The sequence below is a fragment of the Miniopterus natalensis genome, chromosome X, assembly GCF_054644295.1.
Source record: "Miniopterus natalensis isolate mMinNat1 chromosome X, mMinNat1.hap1, whole genome shotgun sequence".
In the NCBI taxonomy this organism is placed as follows: domain Eukaryota; kingdom Metazoa; phylum Chordata; class Mammalia; order Chiroptera; family Miniopteridae; genus Miniopterus; species Miniopterus natalensis.
The window spans coordinates 47868670-47886853 of record NC_142103.1 but is presented as its reverse complement, the minus strand read 5'-3'; the positions used below and the strand labels follow the sequence as shown (position 1 = coordinate 47886853).

At 34.0% G+C, this 18184-nt stretch overlaps 1 protein-coding gene across 1 annotated transcript in view; it reads right to left on the bottom strand.

Annotated features, from left to right (window-relative positions):
- The window catches only part of BRWD3 (bromodomain and WD repeat domain containing 3), a 132085-nt gene that overhangs the window by 105421 nt on the left and 8480 nt on the right, over positions 1–18184 (bottom strand). The window contains exons 5-6 of the mRNA XM_016205128.2: positions 12855–13005; positions 10417–10515 (exon numbers count right to left, since the gene is read on the bottom strand). Coding sequence (XP_016060614.1) covers positions 10417–10515; positions 12855–13005 — 250 coding nt within the window. The remainder of the gene's footprint in view (positions 1–10416; positions 10516–12854; positions 13006–18184) is intronic.

Here is an 18184-nt window from a genome sequence, read left to right as displayed (position 1 = left end):
ATGATTCTAAACATAAATCAGAGGCTGGAAACTATTTGGGAAAGTAGTAGCAAAAATTAGTATTATAAATATCTCAGAGCACCTACAATGGTCAACAAGATGTTCCATTATGGCAAGTAGGAAATATATGTATTATTCACTTTGCTGAGAATTTTGTGGGAGGAGCACTGGATTTGAAGTCTAAGGACAAGTCTGAGACTTAAGGTTAGATATGCAACCACAATGGTTGCATGTGAGTTATATAATCTTTTCATGCAGATAACTCAAATACTAGATCTTTAATCTATGAGTCATTATTATCAGTATCTGTAACCCAATATCGTAATTACAAATTACATTTGTGTAATATTTTAAAGCTTATAAAGTAATTCCACAGACTTCTCACTTGAGTTCACAGTAATCCTGTGCGATCTGAAGGTAAGCATTTACTTCAATTTGTAAATAAGGAAATTAAGGCTCAAAGAAACTAAGTGTCTTGCCTAACATCACAGAGCCAATAAATGGCAGAGCATAGGTTGAATCTAGGTCTCCTGATTATAGTTCAATAGTCTTCCCACTTTTTGATGCTATTTAATGACATTACAGAAAATACAATATGCTATGAGCCTGAAATAGTAAATAATTTTAAAAACAAAAAAATCTACATACATCCCTCAATCTTTCCTCTACTTGCAAGACACTGAATAAAGTCAGTAGGGACTCTGGGTTTTACTGCAAAGTTCACGAAGATTTAAAGAGTATTCTAAAATGGCCACATCGGAATTGTTAGACAACTAGTCTACTCCATTCATTCTCTATTTAAAGTGGGGAAAAAATCTGTTTATATTAAAAGTATTTTATTCTTTATGGAACTTTTGAACTGGTGTCAGAAAATGTTTCTAGGCTAAAACAAAACAGACTAAGAACATCCAGAAAAACCCTTAAATACAATTAATAACAAATTGCTGTATGTTAACCACATGCTTTTTAAAGACAACATGTTGAAAGAATCAAAACCCATCCAGGATTGAAATAGTGAATATCAGCCAGGACTGAAAAAGAAAAAGGCAGCCCTGCAATTAATCAGGCTGGGAGGACAGACAAGATAAAGTGGGCTCTAAAGTTAACAGGAAACATTGTTTTTTCCCAAGGTCATGCTGTAGTTGTAAAATATCATAACTACATTGTCTTTGAGTGATTACTGCTTTCTTACCAATAATGCCCCCAAACTTGCTTTGCTATTTTCATTTATTACTGAAAGGAGATACCCAATTCCTAAACTGCCTTACTTCATGCTAGCACCCATCCCCTAGTTAATCCCCACTACTGTCAATCTGCTTCAGAAGCAACCACCAATTCAGAACTAATCCTGGCTTCCTGCAAACCCTCCTCAGAATGCTTTAGTGGGAAACCAAACTTACATTGCTTTATCAAGAAGATGGGCATTAAAACAATATTTTTTCCTACTGCTGCATGAATAGAATGCTCTTGAATTAGCAGAAAGTATAATTCAGAAATATGAATTAGTGGAACTTAATCATAATCATTTGTCATACATGCTAACAATTATTTCTCTATTTCTAAACTGGATATCTTTCAATAAATAAGAAGTGGGCATTTAAAAAAAAAAAAAAAGACACTTTCCTCCCTCCTCTTATCCAGAGGCCTTCCAAGGTTCCTCAGGAGTGTACTCCCTCCTATGAGTCAATAAATCTGATTTTGTCAGACTACAGGCTTGTTGCTGGTGGTCTCTGGTTGATGAGGCTTTAACAAGGAAACCTATTTTAAATTGTCCTACAGATCCAGCAGTTTAGTACTGACGAAAGCCCCCCACCCCCTACCAAAAAAACCAACTTCTGAGCCTAAACCATAAAATCACTAAACACAAGATACTTTCACTGCTAAGAAAGATGAATAACTGACAGAATTCTACTTAATATATCACAGGAAACATCTGATCAATGATGCTAAAAGATATAGTATTTAACCAATGCCAGGTAACTACCATATTTGCTGGGAGAAAGAGTGTATCATGAACTTGGCATCAAGCTCCAGATAAAACCAGAAGTGTCCAAATTGGTGATGTTATCTGATTTTTAATAAAAATGAGTCGCATAACTCTTGAGCAATTTTATCTGTCACCTATAATCTAATCATATGCTATACATAGTGTTCATGAAATCCCTGTGATTTTCTAACTTTTAATTTTTAAACTTTAATATAGCTTATATAAAAATAGAATTGTTCCAATTCTTCTGTAAATGGCACTGAAAGATAAAATGAATAGTTTTAACCATAGGTCAAGTTAACTTTATATTCATAGAGGCCATTAAGCAACCCAGAGAACTTAAAGGCACCTCATTACCAATAAAATGCTTTGGAGAATAGCAGGTCTAGCTATTTTAAAGAATAACCTCAACCAGCCTTATTAGACCAGCCTTATAAAGGGATGAAGGACAAAGGACATTACTAAAATCATGTTCCAATATGATGCCTATAGGACCAATATGAAATGTTTTAAAATCCACTAAACAACTTCAAAACAATAAAGTGAAGTTTTCAACTTCTAAGAACCAGTAGCTAAACCCCTGCTTCAAAGATAAACTTTGGAATGTGGGTAGGATAAAGAATGAGGCAGGAAGAGGGGTGCTTTCAGCATAAGTTTAAGATTGAATCGAAAAACAGTACCAGGCTCAGCCAATAACTGCTAACAAAATAACAGCCTTAAGGCTTTATATACACAAGGCAGAAAAGACTATCAGGCTTCTTACACCACACCCATCATCATCAATGTCATCATCAAATACAAAGTTTTTCAGAAAACAAGCTGTATTTAAAGAGGGCTAAAAGAATCTTGGATTAGTCTTCTTTATAAAAAAGACACTTCATCAACACTTAGTTATATTTTTTTAATTTTAATCAGAAAATACAATAATAGCATATATACAACCTTCTGATTGGTTAAAATACAGTTATCCTAAAAGTAGAGGGCAATAATAGACTAAGAAAATACTATGTCAAGAACACTGGAAGTGACTAATGAAATTCAGTGCCAATTTTAGATTTACAATGATCAGTAGTGTTTTCTGTGTCAAGCTTGGTTCAGGGTTTCCCCCTAAAAGTTCTAACTAAATGAATTAATATAAAGTCTTGAAAGAAACCAGCAAGAGCAGAAATGAATTTTAATAAAACCTAAAAACTGTAGTAAAAGCCTAAGACAACAGAATTATTTATTTCATGGATTTGATGCCACTATGGATCTAATTATATCTCTGAAACCGTAACTACACAGAATAATTGCTTTACAGTCTATAAGGCTGATACCATTCCTACCTCATAACATCCATCCACAGTACAATTTAAGTAACAGTATTAAGTCCTACAGGCTATTGATATTCATGATTGAATGTCTTTTTGCTAAGATAATATTAAATGAGATATGGCAAAAAACAAACAAACAAAAAACACACAGTATTTCTAATTCCGTTCAGCCTTTCAGGAAAGTTCACTTAACATAATTTCAGAGTAAGTATCCTAAATCTTTATTTTCCTATCTTCTTCCAAAGCATTTAACCTGATTTGATTATTATACACAGACATTTTAGATTGCCTTTTCTTCCAACTAAACAAATCTGGAGTTGTTTTGCAGCTTCCCTTTGTAAACTGTAAATATAAACTTCTATTTCTATAAGATACAGAGTAAAATGTATACAACAAATATTAAAATATTATTTTAGAATACTTTGGTGTATGTTGAAATCAAAGGCTAAAGAAATGATCAAGAATAATGAGGAACGGGAAAATAATGTTCATAACAGGATTAAACAGAAATTCATTATAAAATCTGTTTTCTTTCAAATCGATAAACTAAAATTATGAAGCCTAATATTAATTAAATATTGACTTCAGAAATGGATACAAAGGGCTAGAAATGCATGAGCTATAGAAAACCATATAAATGCCTTTAAAAGGGATGCTTCTGTTTCCATGTGGCAGCAATTATAGCACTTCCATTCATTTAATATTTAGTGACCTCTCACAATGTAGCACATACAAAAGATTCTGAGTTTATATTCCAGTTCTAATTACTTGCAGGTGTGACAAGAATCCCTTCTTCCTCTACAAATACATAAAAGTAATGACTTTAGATGCAACTTGTTTTCATGAACAATTATGTGAATACAAAAAGGAGGAAGGTGGTAAGTAAAGGGAAGCCGGCAGTACAAAGTAAGCCTTGGAAAAACCTGTGACCCATGGGCAAAAGATAAGAACTACATAAAATCAGAGAGGGAGGATGACAAATATTCCTGGCAAAAAGAGTCACCTCAACCAAATAAAAAGTTTAAATTAGATTACTTTCTTTCAATTTGCATTTGCATGTTAACAAGAGACAGGTTTACCAACTTCAAGTGAATTCTGGATTTAAGTGTGACATAACCATATGATGGCCAATAAGTCAAGAGCCAATCAATGTTAAATGGAAGTTTATGGCAACATATAAGTATTAATTTGGCTACAGAGGTAATGCAAGCCTCCTGAGCTGAATACAGTGTAAATTATAGGCGTACAATGTAAATTACAGGATGCTGCTATATGCCAAATATACTGAAGATAAAGGAAAAAAGCTTTAAAAACAGTCTTATTATATCATGTCCTTGACTCAGTTTAGAAAAATAAGCATGGTCAATTGTTCCTTGGGTACAATGTCAGTCCTAAACTAAAATGAATAAACCATTGTGCTGCCATTCCTTTGGACAATTATTTAGAACTAGGATACTTCTATCAGGATGGATAATAACTATAATACTAGTTCTTGCAAATATTCATTTTAAACAGACATGAAACAATTTTAAAATTACTTCTGTACTAACAAACTAGCTGAGAAGAGTTGTGCTTGTGTGAAATTTTATTTTCAAGTTTTAGTGTAACTACTACAAAGTTTCCATAACAAATACTAATAATACGTAAAGGGATAAAGAAATAATACTTAGTGATTATAGTGCAAGATCTCAAACAATACTACAAATATTAATTACATATGCTCCAGGATTTCTTTGAGTGGCATTAAACATTAATACTGTTTTGAATTTAGTTCATTTTCTTCCTCTGATTTAATTTTGGCAGAATGCAAAACCAATTTGATCAGTTAAGCATACAGCTAATGAAATGGCATGACTGGAGCTTAGACCTGTAATAATGTTAATAGGCATCTTTGCTCTTGCCCTATAGGAATATGGAAATTCAACCCTGAAAAACTTAAGTACACATATGTTGAAAGTACTACGGTAGTTAGTCTGGAGAATGGAATTGGAATTAACTCTAAAATTCCATCTCCAAGCTCCCTCACCTCCATTTCACTGAATTACTAAAAAACACCGTTAACTACACAAAGGATGGGAACATTTGAAAAAATGGTCTAATATATTGGAAAGTCCAGACAAGGTCAGAATTACATTGGTTTTGACCAAAGACAATTGTAAAACTTTCAGTGGAAGCAAGTGGCACAATGTGATCTTTAAAGTGAGTTAGAGAATCAAAATAGAAAAATCTAAATGTAGTTTCTAAGTACAAAAATTAGAAACAGTCAAAGTTAAATTTGTAAAATGAATCATTAGTCAATAGATTATTACCAAATTATACACCTATCCAGAGAACTGCTTACTGGTTACCATATTGTTCTAGATCTGCACTGTCCAATACAGTAACCATTAGCCATATGTGGTTATTGCATACCAAATTGCTCAAACTTCCAAAAATTAAAAATTTGGTTCTTCAGATACAATAGCCACATGTGGCTAAAGGTTACTGTTTTGGATGTCATATCATAGGATAGAACATCCACATTACCGCAAAGTTCTACTGGGTAGCACTATTCTACATAAAATACAGTTAAAATGAGCCTCAAGAAATAACTGGTATAATTCCAAATATACTGGATAAAATAAATGAGACATATCTATTTATGTTTTACAAAATCAGTGCAAAGTAGGAATAGAAGAAAACATCCTCAAACTGATGAAGGACATCTATGATCATACTGAATGGTGAAAAATTGTCTGTTTTTCCCCTATGATCAGGAATAAGGCAAAGATGTCCAGTCTCACCACTTCAAATCACCATTGTACTTGAGGGACTAGCACTTCAATAGTACAAGTACACTTGAAACCTATATAGTCTTATTATCCAATGTCACCCAAATAAATTTAATAAAAAGGAAAAATTTAGGCCCAGTCACTGATCCACCACTGAGGATCAACTACCTCCCCTTGAGCCCCCCTTGCTTGACATTCCCTGCTGCAGCCTTCTGCAGGCCATTTCTGCACAGGAAAAGAAATTGTATGTATGTCCACTATTCGGAACCTCCACTCTTTTGACCACTTTGCTGATGCCAGAAAGGGTGATGATCTGTTTCCTGCTGGCACTGAGGATTACGTATATCCATATAAGAATTCAACAGAAAAAGGGCAGGAAGACCCTTACTACTGTACATAAGACAAGCAGTATAATTTATGCCAGTCATACTTCTCTGAGCTTTGAGTTTTTCTGCTGTAAATAACAGTTTACAATCCAGCTTCCCAAATCAGTGCCCAGAAAACTTTCAGAATGTTACAGGTATTCTTGGAAAAGGGTTTCCACATCAGATTAGGAAATGCTCCTCATAAGGTGACTGGCAATGCCATATTAGCATATGAAAGGCTCTGAGCAGACGTGTATATACACACATTTATTCCATATTTTTTAAATTGTCTCCTACATTTACTTGACCAAGGAACTCTTTTCCCAAGAAGTAGTGTGGTGCTGAGCCGGCGTGGCTCAGAGGTTGAGCATCAACCTATGATCCAGGAGATCGAGGTTCGATTCCCAGTCAGAGCACATGCCCGGTTTCGGGCTCATTCCCCAGCAGGGGGCGTGCAGGAGGCAGCCAATCAATGACTCCCTTCCTCTCTGAAATCAATAAAAATATATTTTTTTAAAAAAGAGAAGTAGTGCTGTTAAAGTTCTTTCAAGTTCTAAGATTCTTTGATAAACTTTCAAGATTTAGCTTCATGATTAAGTTTTATTTACATTGGAAAATCATAAGACTGACTGATTTTAAAGTAGCTGTGGAAAACTGTACCCTACAATGAGAAAACTGCCTCAAATCAAAATTTGAAAAGACTTCATATTTATCTTGCTCACTTTCTTAGTCAACGCCACTGAGTTTTCATCACGTTCTGCATGCTAATTATCCTAAACTTAAGAATCTTGGTTAATATACATTAGTCCCCCCTTATCTGCAGTTTTGCTTTCTGTGGTTTTAGTTACCTGCAGTCAACCATGGTCTGAAAATATTGAAAATTCCAGAAATAAACAATTCATAAGTCTAAAATTTACTGACGTTTGAGTGGCATGATAAAATCTCTCGCCATCCTGCCCCATCCTGCCAGGGACATGAATCATCACTTTGTCCAGTGTATCCACACTGTATACAGTCCCCTGCCCCTTAGCCATTTAGTAGCTGTCTAGGTTATCAGATTGACTGTCCTGGTACACAGTGCTTGTGTTTAAATAAAGTAACACTTATTTTACTTAATAATGGTCCCAAAACACAAGAGTGGTGATGCTAGCAATTCACATATACCAAAGAGAAACCATAAAGTGCTTCCTTTAATTGAAAAGCTATGTACGTATAGGAAAGAACACAGTACATATATATGTACATATATTTATGTATATGTGTGTGTGTGTATATATATATACACACACACACACACACTGTGCAATACTATCTACAGTTTCAGGCATTTACTGGGGTCTTGGAATGTATCCCCCATGGGATACATGAAAATATAACTTGACTGAATTATCTCTATTATAATAGCTCTTTCCCCAAATAACATGGTAGAGTTAAGAATGTGAAAGCATCAATACCAGGGACACTAAAATTCCTTAGCAATTACTCTAAGAGTAACAAAGTGACCTAAGTCAGAATGTAAAATGTTTACTCTCTAGATAAAGGGTTAATATCCAAAATATATAAGGAACTCATACAACTTAGCAAACAGAAGACAAACAATCCAATTATAAAATGGGCAAAGGACCTAAATAGACACTTCTTCAAAGAGGACATACAAATGGCTAAGAGACACATGAAAAAATGCTCAAAGTTGCAAATCATCAGAGAGAGGCAAATTAAAAGAACAATGAGACATCACTTCACAACTGTCAGAATGGCTACTATCAACAAATCAACAACAAGTGCTGTCCAGGGTGTGGAGAAAAGGGCACCCTAGTACACTGCTGGTGGGAATGCAGACTGGGGAAGCCACTATGGAAAGCAGTATGGAGCTTCCTCAAAAGATTAAAAATTGACCTGCCATTTGACTCAGTGATCCCACTTGTAGGAATATATCCTAAGGAACCCAAAACACCAATAACAAAGAACTTATGCACCCCTATGTTTATAGCAGCACAATTTACAATAGCTAAGATCTGGAAACAGCCCAAGTGCCCATTAGTAGATGAGTGGATAAAAAAGCTGTGGCACATTATACCATGGAATACTATGCAGCTGTAAAAAAGAAGGATCTTTTATCCTTTGGCACAGCATGGAGGGAACTGGAGAGTATTATGCTAAGTGAAATAAGCCAGTCAGAGAAAGACAAGTACCACATGATCTCACTTATATGTGGAATCTAATAAACAAAAGAAACTGAAGAACAAAATGGATCCAGAGATACAGAAACATGGAACATACTGAGGGATCTCAGAGGGAAGGCGGGGAGGAGGGAATGGGTGGGGAGAAATTAAATAAAGAACTTATATGTTTATAAGCATAACCCATGCATACAGACATTGGTATGGAGAAAGCCTGGAGGTGGGATGGATGCGGGGTGGAGGGGATCAATGAAAAGAAAAAAAAAAAAAGAAAAGATTGTGAAAATCATGCACTGTATAACAGTTCATATATCAGGTAATACGGAACTAAACATTTGCTCTCATAACATTACACATATATGAGCTTCAAATAAAAGCGGAAAGATGAATATAAGAAAACTGTGGGGCAAATAAAGCATATTTTTCTGCTCAAAAAAAAATGCTTACTCTCAAAATCAGCATAAGTTTGAATGTATATGAGTAGTTAAAAGAATTTTTAAAAAGGGAAGGAAAGAAACAATAAAGAAACATTGAAAGTCTAATACTCTAAAGCAGGGGTAGGGAACGTCCCAGCTGGCAAAATCATTTGGTCTGGCGCTACCAAGGCAACTGCAGGCCGGACTCGAAATACAATAAATCTAGGAGCTTTTTTCATAACTAATTTTTAAGTTAATAATTCTGTATGGCCCTCAAATGATGTTATAAATATCCAAATGGCCCTCGGCAGAAAAAAGGTTCCCCACCTCTCCTCTAAAGGCTGCTCTTCAGCACTTCACATGTGACCAGTGAAGGAAATATAAAGCATCACAAAATAGGTTGATAATGTGGCTAAAAATATAACTTTGCAACATAAATAAATGCATGAATAATAAAATTATTCCAATTAAATTTAATAAATTAATTATGAATAAATATTTAAGGAAAAGTAAAAACTAGAAAACACTGGAGGGTAAAAAAAACTACCCCTGAAGATGAAAAACAAAAAAAGTTCAATTAGACCCAACCCAGTAGTCTACTTTTCCCAGTAATATCCAGGCTATGATAAAGTATTGTTAGCAATATACATCAAAGTATCCAATTTACTTTAATAAACCTTAAAGAATTTTTATCAATGATATGTCTAAATATATTTTAAAATTATCTCTAGCCTAAATTTATTTAATCTCTTAGGGTAAATAAGTTTTATAAGCTAGTATTCCTTTAAAAAAGTATTCTTATTTTTCAACTTGAATTTAAGGAATATTCTATAGGCACTGTATAAAATAATTTTTTAAAGAGTGAGAAAATAGGGAGAAAGAGTGACAGTTACTCATCCAGCTGCTTGATTTCGCACACTGTTTAAGACTTAACTTTATTATAAATGGTTCTCTAGCTAGATCTCCTTGGGAACCACTACTAATATTTTTTTATAGTAGTCACCAGAGAAAACTCTGAAATATTCTAAATAGGACATGTGAATTTCGGGAAACTTTTGTTTCCTTCTGAAAGCTATATTTACATAGATCCCTGTAAAATCTTTGAGCTCAGCACATAGATATGTAAATAGACATCCATACGGTTAAAAACACCTGTAGTATATAAAAATGCTTCGGGAGGGAGGGAACAGGAGGTCACCTTTTACAAAACTATGATTAAGTTTGCTTTACTTTTAAAAATCTGGACCCATCATGAAACACCTCAAGAATGTAAGCAGTCTGTTTATACTTCAAATTTAGTTCTCGTTCCTATTATTGGCTTTATAATGAGCTCCGGAAAGAACAAATCAAGAATATGTTTATAACTCACATGGATGTTACTCACCCACATTTGGAGGTTTCACATAATTTACAGGTAGTTCTGGAGGTCTGCCTCTATGTAGAGCTGCAAAAGCAGACCCATTCCATAGTGTACTCTTACAGTCTATACAAAAAGATTCAAATGTTAGTCAAGGAGTAGAACAGTGTTTTGTTTTTTAGTTCTTTAAGTGTGCCTCTGAGGCAAATGTCTCATTTCAACTTCAATTATTAAAATACATTTTTCATGGGGGGGGCGGGTACAGGGTGGAGGGGGTCAATGGGGAAAAAGGGAAACATCTGTAATACTTTCAACAATAAAGATAAATTTTTAAAAATACATTTTTTACGAAAGCCACAATGAAAATAAATTGCATATATTTAAACATGTTATAAACCACATTACATCATGACTGGTAAACACCAATACCTTAATACATCATCAGGATATTTTATTTGTGTTGACCTTGAACTAAAGTTTTTATTATACTTATATTTGAATCTCATGTAAATGTCATGGATTAATAAGGTTTTAAGTTTACATTGGTCCTTTCTGACCTTTAGGCATATACATATCTACTCATAATAAACTATATAAGCAAGGAAATAACTACATACATGTATGCCAGATAAAATTTATAAACATTTATTCTCAGTGCATGCTCATGTTATGCAGTGTTTTCCAGTTGTGCCGTAACAGGTAACACTGCATATTAGATGATAATTGACTATAAATAGTTGTGTTGTCTGCCTTTTATGTTTATGTCAGAAGATTCAAGCACATATGAAATATTCCTAATCCACTTTGAAACAAAAATATTCTACTACTCTCTTAAAAGCTCCCAAATTAACTTTATTGAAGAATTTCCTTAAATTATAAAATAAGATACTTAAGTACTGGTATCATTTATGCAACTATTTATATTTGTAAATTAGGATTTTTAAAAACATTATGCTAATAAAAAAAAAACAGAAATAAATTGGTTGCTAGACCTGAAGTATTCATTACACTAAGAGGTATCCTAACACCTAATTTCATATTTCTATGTTCATAAAATACTATTTTATATATTTTATATATTAGGGTTCCATGTAAAAATTTGGGAAGAAGCTGTACAAGGCTGAAAAACAGTAGAGGAGAGAAACTGTTATTTAACAGTTACTGATGGGTTGAGATTTTTATTTGAGTATGTTTTTTAAGTATATTACAATTTGTCAATTTTTTATACCTCAATAAAGCTGAGGAGTAAAAAACCTTCAACCCTCTAGCACTTTTGTGATCATTTAAACAATGAATAGCCCTGGCTGGGTAGCTCAGTTGGTTAGAGTACAGTCCTGATATGCCAAAGTTGTGGGTTTGATCTCGGGTCAGGGCACATAAAAGAATCAACCAATGAATACATACATAACTGGAACAACAAATCAATTTCTCTATCTCTCTTTCCACTTCCTCTCTCTTTCTAAAAATCAGTAAGAGTAATGTATTTGAAGTATGTATTTATCAACTCTCAGAAAATAAAAACTGTTAATAAATAAACAATAGAACAATGGACCTACAGAAAGGAACTGCTAAAATTCAAAAAGAATTTAAAAAATTGCCCTGGCTAGTGTAGCTCAGTTGGTTGCACATCATTCCGTGCACCAAAGGTTGCCAGTTCGATTCCTGGTCAGAGTAAATGCCCAGGTTGCAGGCTCAATCCCCATAGGGGGCGTGCAGGAGGCAGTGGATCGATGTTTTCCTCTCACATCAGTATTTCTCTCTCTCTATCCCTTCTTCTCTCTAAAAATCAATTTAAAAATCTTTAGAAAATAATAACTTAAAAGTAAATATTTTCAAATTATAATTTTACATATCATAATTTTCATTTACTTGTTATAAAATATTCTATGTGATTAGGATGATATCAAGACTCATAAAGATTAAGAACATTAAAATGTAATTTATACTGTACTAATCAGAGCAGCAATCTTTTGAGATCTCTATTCCACAGGACTACAGAGATTTTATATCTTTTACCTCTGATATTCATTGTTTTACAAAAAAGGGCTCCTTTCAGGCCTCTAAAAATTTACTTGTACACTAAGAAAATAAAAACAAGATTGGCAAAATAAAATAAAAACTGGAAAAGTTTAGTATTTAGAAAAACATGGGAACATATACTTAACATAAAAATACAGTGGTACCTCAGTTTTTTAATGTACTCCGTTCCAGAAGCCCAATGGAGCTCTAAAACGTCAGAAAACCGAGGGATCAACAGCCAACAGCTAGGCCTCAGGATCTTGCTCTCAGCCTCAGCGGAAGCCAGGGGGCATGTTCAACTTCCCAGGCATGTTCCAAAACCGAAGCATTTACTTCCGGGTTTACAGTGTTCGTGAACCAAAATGTTCATCAACGGAGCCGTTCGAAAACCAAGGTACCACTGTATGCTGCTCTCTACTCATTCCTCGAAAAATGGAAAATCTTACCTTTGGCATCCCGTAACAGAGACTGCCGACCAACACCGAGCAATGTCTGTACCCCAGGAACACTCTGAGGGATCTCCTTATCTAGTAAGGGACCAATCCGCTCACAAATTTTAAGGAGGTAGTCTGGAGGAATGTGTGCATTGGCTGCCACCTAAAAAAGCATAAATAAAACACAGGAAAACAAATTTGTTTTAAAAACATTAATCTACTCCATTACCAAACTGTTCCATCATGAAGCAAAGTACAATTTTAACTATTTTAAATATTTAACATGTCAACCAAATTTAAGAAACAGCTACAAAACTTTAAATACTAAAACACATTTAGCCCGGCCGGGCGTGCCTCAGCGGTTGAGCGTAAACCTAGGATCCAGGCGATCGGGGTTCGATCCAGGCGGTCAGGGTACATACCCGGGTTGAGGGCTCAATCGATGACTCTCTCATCATTGGTGTTTCTATCTCTCTCTCTCCCTCTCCTTTCCTCTCTCTGAAATCAATAAAGATATATTTAAAATAAAAAGAAACACATTTAAATAATATTACATTTAAAGGACATGACACTCTTTCTTTTATATGCCTTGATTAAATAATTTGCTTAGCTGTTAATCTTACGAAATAAGTGCTACAAAACGGCAAAAGTGAACATGCCTAAAATCAAAGAATTACAAAGACGGGTACTTGATTTCTTCAGTAGTAATGAACTGACCAAGAATCAGAGAATCTAGATTCTATTTAAATGATAAGAATGCAAACAAAAGGTATTACACACAAAACTCTTACCTTAATCTCTTTACAAGTAACTGGACACACTTGTTTAATAAAGCAGAGCTGTTTTTCCTAAAAAAGCTAACTAGTTTCCAAAAGAGCATGAAATTAATGATTTTATAAATACTATGCTCTAAACGACTAAGTTGTGTACTCAAAATTCATTGCAACATAAACATTTTTTATTTATTTATTTTTAAAATATATCTTTATTGATTTCAGAGAGAGGAAGGAAGAGGGAGAAAGAGACAGAAACATCAATGATGATAGAGTCATTGATCAGCTGCCTCCTGCACACCACCCACTGGGGATCGAGCCCACAACCCGGGTATGTGCGCTGACCAGGAACCGAACCATGATCTCCTGGATCCTAGGTTGATGCTCAAGTGCTGAGCCACACCCGACCGGGCTCATCATTTTTTAAAACACACAATAAATTTCTGAAGATGGTTAACATATGTAGATAGGGATGAGACAGTAAAACACAACTGTTTTTCATTTTTTATCTAAGCTAATGTTCAAGTCCCTGATATGTTTCATAAATACCTAATTATTAAAAAAGTAAAGAGAGAAAACTAGAATATTAAAAATCCTTAGATAAAACGAGCATCTACGTTCTCTTGATATAAGGTCCTGAAACCTACTTCTGGCCACAATGCCAATTTTTCTAAGTGCTACAGTTTTATATATATATGTATATATGTATGTATCTATATGTAGAGCAAGGAATATAAATATAAATAAAAATATACATGTCTACCATCACATAGTACACACATCGATATATTACCACAACACAAAAAAATAATTTTGTAAATAGTCCCTAATGATCACCATGAGGCAAGAGATTATGTATGTTCTATCAATATTCGCTTGCTGAATCAATAAATGAATAAAAACCAAAGTAAAGTCTACAAAAGTAAGCAATACCATATGAATTCATAAAAGAAAAACCTTAGGCTCTTATATCAGGGTGCCTTTTTCTTTCCTTAGGAAACAAGTCAAAGATCTATGATCCAACATGTATGCAGAATTCTTGGAATGATTGATTCTATTGTGATTTAAAAAAATTACTTCCTGACAATTATCTTTCTAAGTACATTCAAAAACCAATTTTAATCTACCAAAATAACTGGGGCTTGGGCAACTGTCGCAATGCTCAAGACGAATGGCAATTTAACCCGATTATTTTAAATTTGCATCTACAAAGTTTAGCTTCTGGATTGGGACAAAGGATCAAGCAAATTAATTTCTCACATCTCGTTTTGTTTTCCAAGCAAATAACTATATAGAACTATCAGTAAAATATACAGGTAATAAAATAAAGGCAGCTGATGATTCAATCTAAAAACCATTTCTTGTTATCTACAGACACTGATATCCTAAAACCTGTTTGTAATTCATTCCCTCAACATTAGGGCATTTTCTAAATGTGCCTACATGCAAACATAGTTAGTGCCCCTAATATATATATTATATATATGTATATATGTTTTATATGTATACATATATACACACATACACACACATCAGAAAAAAAGCCTTAAAATATTGAATATTAACATGTATAATAGCTTATGTCTTTGCCCCCACCCAATACTGTTTTGGATAAACTGAGCTTCTGATATCAGCAATTATTTTTTCATCAAGTAACTGTTACGCAGTTTGGGGCAAAAGTAGGTTTACAGTTGCGAGTATGTGAAACACAGAGTTTATTTTTGTATTATTATTTATTAATTATTGTATTATTTTCCATACTAACAACTGTAAACTTATTTTGCCTCATCCTATATCAGGGCTTTACATAGGATGGTAGTTTTTTGTTTTTTCTTGTTTTTAAACATATCTTTATTGATTTCAGAAAGAGGAAAGGAGGGTGGGAGAGAGAGAGAGAGAAACATCAATGATGAGAGAGTCATTGATCGGCTGCCTAGCCCGCAACCCGGGCATGTGCCCTGACTGGGAATCAAACCCTGATCGCCTGGATCCTAGGTCGATGCTCAACCCCTGAGCCACGCCCGGCCGGGCAGGATAGTAGTTGATGTCTCTAATGGCATTTTATTTTTTATAAATTTTCTTTTTCTTTATGCCATTACCAACTCAAGTTATTCACATTACAAAAATCTAACTAACTATTCTAGAAATTACAATATATCTAGCAATATGTAATCCAGAAAATGGGAGTTCTCTGGTAGTAATTTTTAGAATTATCTCTTATTAAAAAAAAAATCTGTCAGAATTATATCAAACTGACATCTTAAGGCCTGACTACTTCATTTTACAGAAACAATGGTATTCAATTTACTGTTAATTATATAAAATTTTTATTAATTCCTCAGTAATAATTTAAAAACATATAAACATTAGTTAAGGAACTAAAGGCTTTTCTACTCCCAAATTCTCCCCCTTGAAGGTTTGTATTATAAACCATTAAATAAATTTCACAGGTTTGATTTTCACCCTATATAATAGAAAACTGCTCAGTTTCTAAGTGGTCCCATTCAAAAGTGCATTCCTGTAAAATCAATAAAAAATTTGATTATAAAACAGTACTAGAGAAACAGATTCTATAAACACAATGGCAATAACAATACTTTTTATTTTGAACCTGTTAGCTTCTCGTTTAAAAAAAATATATTAGCAAGTTTCCAAACTGTATCAGCACAGTTCTTGCAATAATAGTTTCTTCTGAATCAAACTTTAGGACTTATAAGTGGTAGTTAACATTAACTTTAATCCAGTTGTTTTAATTAAAACTATAATGTTTTGAAGGTGATCTTTTTAAGCATAAGAACTCTTAACTACCCTCATTAGAATTATGTAGGAATATAATGTAATATAAAATATAATATTAAAATATGGACTAAAATATTCTATGAAATCTGTGGCTTAATATTTTAAGCAACTCTTTTGCATTAAAGCTCAAATATTCCAATTTCGGTTATTTAACCACATTTCTCTCTCTGGACTATAATGGCCAACAAGTAATACAACAAGCACTTTAAGATCTGCAGAAGAAAAAAATCTCTAAAAACAAAGTTCAAGAATATAATACAAACTTCTGTATTATTCTGTAAAGTTACAGAATCTTTGACTTGGAAGTATCCTTATACATAATCAAGCCAACTCCACATCCTCGAGTACGAAAAAGAGATCCAGAGAAGTGAAGTCCAATGGTCATAATGAGTGGACAGGACTCTGGTCTCCCTGCCTGCTGCTCTTTCTATTACTGTCCTATTAAGGCAGTTGAAAAATTATGAAGTAACACAAAGACTGTTAAAAAGTAAAACTATAAATTTCAATAAACTGAAAGAAATTAAATGAAGCCAAATTATAAACCTTCTAGATAGAAGATTACCTGACCTAAAGAGCAAATCTAGCAACTGAATTACCACCCTTCAGAATCATTATGACAACTGAGAGGACCAGAGAGCTCACTGAGATGATCCTACTCATCATACTTAAGAGGAATCCAGCTGGGCACTGAATAAAATGCAAATGGTACCTACCTAATATCTGGAGGCTAGCCCAGCACCAAAAGCTGCATTTGAAATACTAATTTTCAGTTGGTAATGATATTTTACATTGGCTTTTAGAAATAATAGGATTAAGATCAGTAACTCTAAAAAACAAGACAGAACTGTTTGTGTGTTTTATTTTCTAAGATCATAACTACACAGGTAAAATGAATCAAATTGGGACCATATGCTGAAGAAATAAAATGCAACATTTATTTGAGATTGTAATTTGGTGGGAGTGGTGGGAATAGAAGACATGTAAAAAGTCACATGCTCTTTTTACATCTAGGGACAGAAAACAAAGCAATTTTGAAAAATACAGCAAGGTTTTAAATACATCAATAAAAGTACATTAGCATGTCACTTTGAAGTCTGAGAACCTGGATTATTCAGGTTCTAAAATGTACTAGCCTTTATCCTTCTGGCAGTGTCGTACAATAGGAATGACTTAGTGTATTATTCCAGCATCCCCATTTCCTACTTATGTGACCTGTAAGGTTACTCAGTCTCTGAGCCTGACCTTCCTCATCCGTAAAACAGGGAGTAATGATAACCACCTCACATGATTTGGTAAAGACACAAACAGAATCATTTACCCATGAACTCATTTATTCAGTCATTTAAAGTATAGGGATGCAATGGAAAGATGATTAAACTGCTGCCCTAAAGGAACACACAGTCCCATGGGGGAAACAAACTAGCAAATAAGAAAAAATCAATGCTACAAGTGCCCAGAAGTTAGCACAGAGAGCAAGGAAGCAAAGCAGCACAGTGCTAATTTTGGCCTTGGGGTAGGAAGTAGTTCATGTCTAATTTCACACTTGAAGGCTAAATAAATATCCACAAGACAAAGGGGAAGAGAGGGCATTCCAGGCAGAGAAATGCACCTGCACCCAGTAAACTCACTGAATGGTGACTATCACACACTGTCTACGCAATGTTTTAGATGCTCCTCCACAATGTTAAGTTAAAAAAAAAGAAAAAATGCAGGGCCCTGACCAGGTAACTCGGTTGGTTAGTGCGTCTTCCCAATATGCCAAGGTTGTGT